Raw genomic sequence first — 8,631 nt, 5'->3', positions numbered from 1 at the left:
ATATTATATAATATATTATATATATATATATATATATATATACATACATAAAAATTGAGCTTTTATATAGCGCAATATCCACTCAATGTGCTCAAAGCGCTTTACGAAACCAGTCAGGCGATATTACACTTTATTTGTCGGACACAGATAACGCTGTTAACGCCCAGGTACACATTTTACACCTGAGTACGGTGAGATAATATGAGTAAAGATCCTTTTCCAAGGACTTAACTATGCCCCAATCGAGGAACGCCTAAAAGTTAAATTTCTCTTACCCATTACATCAACGCAACTGCCCAAGCCCTGCGTTTCTGACAACACAAAACCTCTGTAATTGGCGGGAAAGACAATCGAGCTACAAGCTCAAGGATGCCAACGACGGATAAGGTGAAGGCCGCTGTATCTCGATTTAGACCACACTGGGGAGGTTAAGCAAATAAACCAATAAAAGTTTGGAACATGCAGGGAAATATATATATAATATATATATATATTTTATATATATATATATTATATATATATATATATATATATATATAATATGGCTTGCGTACAGTTTCTCTTGATCCAAACCGCAAAGAAAAAAAGGCTAAGTTGTTAGAGCACTTTACTTATTGTCAGGTGCTCATTCACACCTGAATTCAGTGTGAACATGTGTGTTAAGTGACCTTTTTTACAAAAAAAAAACACAACGCAGGACCAAGATGTTGCAACAGTCACTCATCCGGTTACAAACCACACTCAACAGCGCTTGCATTTGCTACAAGTCGTAATAATACTGTATCATTCTAAGCCAATCACGCCAGATAATATCATGAAATTTAACCATATTTAATTTTGACTCACAGATCAACTGGTATCATGTCGGGACATACCAAATGCTGAATGGTGAATTCAAGACTAGATCATGAATTGTGATTCAAATTAATATGTGACCCATCGTCTCTAACGGAATTATGTCGGGATGAGCCGAATCCTAAAAAGTCAAATTAAGCGAAAATGGTCAAAATTCTGAATTATTGGTATTCAACACACTAAAATATGATATTCATTCTCCTCAATAAAACATACAAACTCAACCCAAGTCTGAAATTTTGGCTATACATTCAATATTCAGCATTTTAATCATCCCGACATAATACCGTTTGAGACGAGGGGTCACATATGCTTTAATTGAGAATATTGAAAATAGTTTCGTTAATTGCAAAGTGTTCAAATATCGTATTTCCATTCATCTTTAAGTTAAGTCCAATCTTTAGCATGTCGGTCTCTCAACATAAAATACCAAGTTAACGAGATATGCCACAAATGAAACTCACCGCATTTGCATAATCAGCAAGCATGAAAATATTGGAGATATAGCAAATATACCCAGGTGTGCTGAAATGAAATGCATGATGAACGGGGGGTCGCTGAGAAGTGACCATTCAAACAAGGCAGGCTGCTTCTTCTTGCTACCATCGCCAGCACGGGAATTTTCCTCAGGACTTTGATGGCTCTTTGACGTCAAGGGAGAGAATCGTTCTAAATGACCCTGTGACGCCATTGCTAAATCACAATTGCTAATGTAAGCCAAACTTGTTGATATTCTATTATGGGAACTTTTAACGTTTTTACTTTGAAAATTAAGTGACGTCTTGGGTTTAGTGTGATCGGGTAAATGCGATGTACTTAAACTTTTACTGTCTTTTCTGGTTTGATGGAAAAGTAAATCGTTCCTGTTTGTATCGACTTGATTTCCCTTTGGGACGAATAAAAAGTTCGCCGATTTTGAAATGTTGCTTTGGTCTTCTATGGCGCGAAGATGTTTGTTTTGAACTTTCTTGAAATCTGTCCTGTGGTCGTCAGTGCCATTTTTGGGCAAAGACAGATGACCACTACTCGAGGTAATTTTCCCATAATCACTGCCATTTTCAAATAATTCTTCTTCTGATTCCGGAGGTAGAATTTCTATTTCAAGCGTCAATCCCATATCGTTTATGGTTTCTATATCTATATTTCTATTAACAAAATTCATATGCGCTACATTATCACAGTTAATAAACGGATCAATATCATTATCCAATACATCATCGGCATCCTTTCTTAATCTCATCTCACCCCCTCTAGTAAATATAATATTTTTCTTATTCGAATCTGATTTATTATTCTTTGTAGTTCTTTTATGAGGTGGTAATAAGAAGCCACATATAGCCACATTAAGCATAATCCCTCCTATTATTAGAAGACAACCTTGAAGATTGTATTGGTTGATGAGCACTCTAGCCAGACCGGGAAAAGCAAAGGCACCCAGTCCGGCTCCCGACAGAGCAAATCCATAAGCTAAAGACCGATACTTCTTGAAACATTGACCGACCATAACGATTGTCGGGCTGAAACATAGAGCAAGGCCCATGCCTGAGAAAGAAAAGAATGGTACATGTTAAAGTTAAAAAAGAAAGATCCCTCTGATAATTGTCTTCTATAGATAGTTCGAAGGTGACGTCACTCAGGTCTTTGTTATTGTTTTGTGCCATCCGCGTTTATGAGTAATGCTCACTGAACTGTATTAACCCGACTATAAACGTTCATGGATACACACAGTTTTGTGTGTTGGTCCGTTATACTTCCGGATGGCAATGTTATGAGCTTCTTAGCCAAGCGCATACTATCTATATTTTTAAATAAACATGTTTGTTTACTTTGTTTTTACTTTTAACTGCCTTTTTTCAACCAAGTAACCTACCAGGTCATTCTGGTAATAAGTCTGGGAATCCCAGATAATGAGAGGCAAAGTTGAATTTAAGGTCTGAATTATAAAATCTGGTATCTTCATTTTAGATAAATATTATCTCTTAACTGCTAAGAACATAAATCTCGTGTCTATGTTAATCTTGACTTGTATTTCAAGTTCCGTGGCAAATAAAATTTATAAAGAGACGAGCGGTTGGGATTTTGTAAATATTTCTATCTGATCTAATTTGGAGTCGGGATATTTTTCTGACACTTATTCAGCGGTGATTGGATAAGCTGTCTGTCTCTGTAAATTTGGCGGCGGTGACTTTGCGATAGGCAACTATCCAAATGGTAGAAATCACATTTGTTGAAAAAAGATGGTTTTATGGACCTCGTGAATTTGATGTATGAATACTATTCTTTGATAATAGTTCTTTGCATAGTTGAGTCCTTGGAAAAGGCTCTTTACTCACTTTCTCTCACCGTACTCAGGTGTAAAATGAGTACCTGGCCGTTAACAGCGTTGTCTTTGTGCTAAAAATTGTAATATCCTACATATTAAATGTTGCTGTTGACCAGGGACCCTTGTAAAGTGATTTGAGCACATTTAGTGGATATTGCGCTATATAAAGCTCAATTTTTATTTTATTTTTTTTTATAATGCGAATCTTTTAGTTTTTATTAAAATTAACTGTTAACATCTATTTAATGAGTGTAATGCTGTGCCGCGAAAACACCATTGAGTTGCCCCGAATAAATCAAAAGGGCGTGAATTCGTATGAAACTGCATTAAAAAGAGACAGTAAAGATGATACAAAAGGTTTTTGGAGAACCGTTAATAAGAGGGATGAATAGGAAATCAAGTCTTGGTGTACTGGTGAAGGAAGATGGTACCAAAATGTCCACAGATATAGAAAAAGCAAATGCTTTTAATGACTGTTTTTCCTCTGTGTTTGTGCAAGAAGATACAATACATATTCCAACCTGTAAAATTAACAATCAATATGGATTACCTAAATTTTATATTACAAAAAATAATATACTTATAAATGTTTGGATTTGATTGTATCTAAGAACTCCCTTCATTCACGGTTATTACGAGAGGTGTGCCTTGAAATCACCGCTTTTATTTTCATTATAATAGGTTACATCAATCTGGTAACAATCTGTTTATAAAAGGGAAAACAGATTGGGTGTTGCAAAATATATGCCCATTAGTCTGGCATGCATTCACTGCAAGGTTATGAAATCAATTTTCAGGAACGAATTAGTAAATTTCTTAATATTCCCAAATTATTAAGTGAGAGTCAGCATGGTTTTCGAGAATGAAGGTCATTCATTACGGAATTGTTACATGTTATTGACGAGTTTACAAGGTTTATTTTATAATAGGAAATTTGTTGATGTCGTGTACTTTGATTTCCTCAAAGCCTTTGATTCGGTTCCTCATTAAAGATTGTTTTCTCTAAAACTCTATGAAATTAATGGGCATGTTTATAATTGTATTATAATATTTCTTAAAAATTGAAGTCAGTGAATGATTGTTAATGGGAAAATGTCTGATTACAAGAATGTTAATAGTGATGTTTCCAAGGAGACTGTATTGGGACCATTGCTTTTTATACTATATATAAATTATCTTCCGAATGCTATTGACAATACTTATAAATGACAAGACAATACTTATAAATGACACGAAAATCAATGGTTTACTGAAGATTATCAGAGTATTCAATATGATGAAGGCCTCTTGTTCCTTATTTCAATTTAAGAAAAAGTGGTTGTTTGATTTAACACTACAAAATGCAAGGTATTATTTTAAGGGATAAAGAACCCATGTAACACTTACTATACTGATCACTCTAGAGTATAATAATAATAATAATAATAATAATAATAATAATAATAATAATAATAATAATAATAATAATAACAATAATAATAATAATAATAATAATAATAATAATAATAATAATAATAATAGTAAAAATAATAACAATAATAATAATAATAATAATAATAATAATAATAACAATAATAATAATAATAATAATAATAATAACAACAACAACAACAACAATAATAATAATAATAATAATAATAATAATAATAATAATAATAATAATAATAATAATAATAGTAAAAATAATAACAATAATAATAATAATAATAATAATAATAATAATAATAATAATAATAATAATAATAATAACAATAATAATAATAATAATAATAATAATAATAATAATAATAATAATAATAATAATAATAATATGTAATTTATGTATATAGATCTACCCTGTTCCCATACAATTATAGCTCTAAGCGCACAACATACATGGCATACGATACGCATAACAATTTACCCAAACATAATATTAACAATAGCATTTAAAAGATGAGAACACAGAATTATCTTCAAAATGTAATGAATGGATTTAATTCACTCAATCCGAGAAATATTTGCTACTTTTCAAAATTGGAAAAGATGTATTAAAAATGAGCATGTACATAGATAGTTTTATTCAACTACCATTAACATGTAAAATCTAAAAACATTAGCTTTGATACTACGCCTATAATTTGTCTCAGAAAAATGTAATAAATAGGCATGGGGTAAAAGCACAGAGTTCTGTGGGTAAAAGTAACCCGGGTAAACTACGGATATAGTCGGGGTTAGGGTTGAATGAGATTAAAATTCTTTGTTCCGACACTACAAAAATGATGTGATTACACCCGTGGTATATAGGGCATGAAGACTGCTTATCCTTTTTTTAATTATTTTTTAAATGCCCCGATTGGTTTTTGTTCTTGATACATGTCTATAATCCAAATATTTTTTCTTTTAAAACTGTGTCATAATCATTAAAACTTAGAGCGCAAATTAAGTGGCAGAGAATTCCACACCTTTTAGGGCTGCGCAAACCTAAATGTCATTATATGTTATGTTATGTTATGTTATGTTATCTTTTCTTATGTTATAAATTGTTTTTATGTTTATATTATACTAATAACTCGCCTGTGACAAGTCCATAGGTTACGTAAAGCCAATCGAAGCTCGGGATGAAGGCAGTCATAATAAAACCAACTGAAGTCAGCAAGCTACCAGCTGTCACGACACGACGAGCTGAAAACCTGACAGCAAGCATGTTGACAAATATTCCTGAGGACATAATAATCAAATAATAATTATTATAATAGATTTAAGTTGTTGTTTTTTTTAATCATCTTGGCAAAACAACAAATTCTCAAATCTGTGACCTCGCCGACGTGTACATAATTGCAGATCTGACATCCGAACCCACTTATTGGCCTAGTTTAACATTGTTGTGATGGTAAATTTTTTGCGTCATTTATTGAGATTTCCATTACAACAATGAGCCCATAAGGAATTGGGTTATCAGACCTGCAAATAAGTGAACGTCTGACCTCGTCATTTAAAAAAAAAAATAGGCCTTTCCAGAAGACGGCAGTCAATTGGTTAAACACCAGTAATTTCATTTGAAGTGAATATTTATGTTGCTATTCATTCTGTATGTGACAACTGTCTCGCATTGAAGGAAGCGATATATATTTTTTATCATGAGCTTTTGTTAGAGCAATAATATTCACTAAATGTGACCCACCAGCCCAAAACGATATAATGCCGGAGTGAACGGGATTCCAATAAGGAATTTTAATATCAAAAATGTCTGAAATGTGAGATTTTAATTTTTGTCACCTTAAGAAATGAAATTCAATTTATTTACAAATCATGGTTTTAAAATAATTCAAGCCTTATATTCTTACTAGCACTTAAGTCATATTATGCATAATACCCCTTTTCTTAGGCGATAGGTCACAGATGTGTTCAAAGTGATTTTTAAGAGAGTCTTAAGCCAACAGCAAAACTTAACATGCAGAACGAGACATGATGCGTTGTTTTTTTTTTTTTTTTTTTTTTTTTTTTTTTTTTTTTTTTTTTTTTTTTTTGTTTCTTTTGACAGAGGCAACATTATAACCACCAGGTAATCATTTTACATCTGAGTGCGATGACAGAATGCGGCTATGTGATATAGTGGTGTGACACTCGCATTCGGATCGGAAGGTCCTGGGTTCGACCCTCGCTCGGCGCATGGTTTAGTCCTTGGAGAAGGCTCTTTACTTACATTCTCTCACCGTACTCAAGTGTAAAATTAGTACCTGGACGTTTTCTCATTCATTTAAAAAAAAAAAATTTCGGGGAGAGAATTCCAAATTCTGTTGGTGCTTGGAAAAAAACCGAGTTGAGATGAGCATTAAAAAGCATCGTGACTTGCGGGACCTGGTATGAGTTTCTGTTTTCCAATCTGGCCACATGACCCATTCAACGCCAGCTTCTTCTTTTTATTAACCCAGAGGGAACGAGCAAAAGAGGGCGGCCGAGAATTCAGAAACCGAAAGCTTAACAAAGAGAGTGGAATCGGCCGAGAAAATAACACAATTCCGGACAAGATGGAAAGGATTCGTCGAAGACCTAAACTCCAGTCTCTTAACTGAACATGGCAGAACTGCATCAAATATGTGCAGATGGAAACTTCGAAACAGTGATACCTGCCAGAAATGTCAGGCAGCCCCAGAGACCAGCGATCACATCGTCCTCCACTGTCCAGTCACTAAACTTGAAGGTGGCTACGAAACCGTCCTTAGGGCGGAGGAAGACTTTAGAAGCTGGGTTGACGAAATAAATTTGGAGGTATAGCCATACGCTACTACTACTACTACTACTACTACTACTACTACTACTACTACTACTACTACTACTACTACTACTACTACTCCAGTGAAGGGCTAAAGTAAGTGGTCTTGTGGCATGACACTCGCTTTCGGATCGGAAGGTCCTGGGTTCGAGACTCGAGCTCTGCGCATAGTTGAGTCCTTGGAAAAGGTTCTTTACTCACATTCTCTCACCGTACCTGGCCGTTAACAGCGTTGTATCTGTCCGAAAAAAAAATTTGTAATATCGCCTAACAGGCGTCCATCATGTCCCGTCCTAAATTAAATGTTAAGTGTTGCTGTTTGGCAGGGACCCATCATTGTAAAGCGCTTGGAGCACGTTTAGTGGATATTGCGCTATATAAAATCTCAAAAGTAAGTACAACCAAGATATATACGAACCAAGACCCAGCATCAACATGAGAGCCATGCCGTTGATGACTCCCAACTGTTTGGCACCAACATTGTACTGATCCTGGAACTCTTGAACGAAAACTCCAAACGACTTGCCCCCACCCACCACAAGGATGTTCATCAAAAAGCATGCTGGAGGAGATGAGGAAAGATTAAGATAACGATAATATTATTGTTTTATATGATGATGATGATGATGATGATGATGATGATGATGATGATGATAACGATAATAATAACGATAATAATAGTAATAATAATAATAATTATTATTATTATTGTTATTATTATCATTATTATTATTATTATTATTATTATTATTATTATTATTATTATTATTATTATTATTATTATTATTATTATTATAAATTATTATTATTATTATCATTATTATTATTATTATTATTATTATTATTATTATTATTATTATTATTATTATTATTATTATTATTATAACAATAATAATAACAATAAGAATAATAAGACGAACGAGAGGTGTCAGATTATAATATTTTTAAAAATTGAGCTTTATATAGCGCAATATCCACTAAATGTGCTCAAAGCGCTTTATAAGGGGTCCCTGGCCAACAGCAACATTTAACATGTAGGACGGGACATGACGCCTGTTAGGCGATATCATATTTTATTTTCCAGTTTTATATAAATGTTCTAGATGTGTATTATAATATGTTGACTTCAAGCCTGGTGAGCAATTCGCTTGGAATTAGGTGCTATATACATTCATTATATTACTTTCATTATATCAAT

General features: G+C 33.3%; 1 protein-coding gene across 1 annotated transcript; it reads right to left on the bottom strand.

Annotated features, from left to right (window-relative positions):
- Positions 1 to 290: 290 nt before the first annotated feature.
- LOC144961118 (uncharacterized) lies at positions 291 to 7,995 on the bottom strand (the record flags this gene model as incomplete). The annotated part of the gene is given in 4 exon segments (XM_078894426.1): positions 291 to 419; positions 1,320 to 2,397; positions 5,735 to 5,878; positions 7,852 to 7,995. Coding segments are annotated over 4 exon segments (1,376 nt in total), but the record flags the coding sequence as incomplete, so codon positions are not given.
- Positions 7,996 to 8,631: the final 636 nt, after the last annotated feature.

Source organism: Berghia stephanieae, unplaced genomic scaffold, assembly GCF_034508935.2.
Source record: "Berghia stephanieae isolate SIO BIC M18660-M18661 unplaced genomic scaffold, UCSD_Bste_1.3 scaffold1476, whole genome shotgun sequence".
Taxonomy (NCBI): domain Eukaryota; kingdom Metazoa; phylum Mollusca; class Gastropoda; order Nudibranchia; family Aeolidiidae; genus Berghia; species Berghia stephanieae.
Note: the sequence above shows the minus strand (reverse complement) of the source record. Positions and strands in the feature narration are given on the sequence as shown.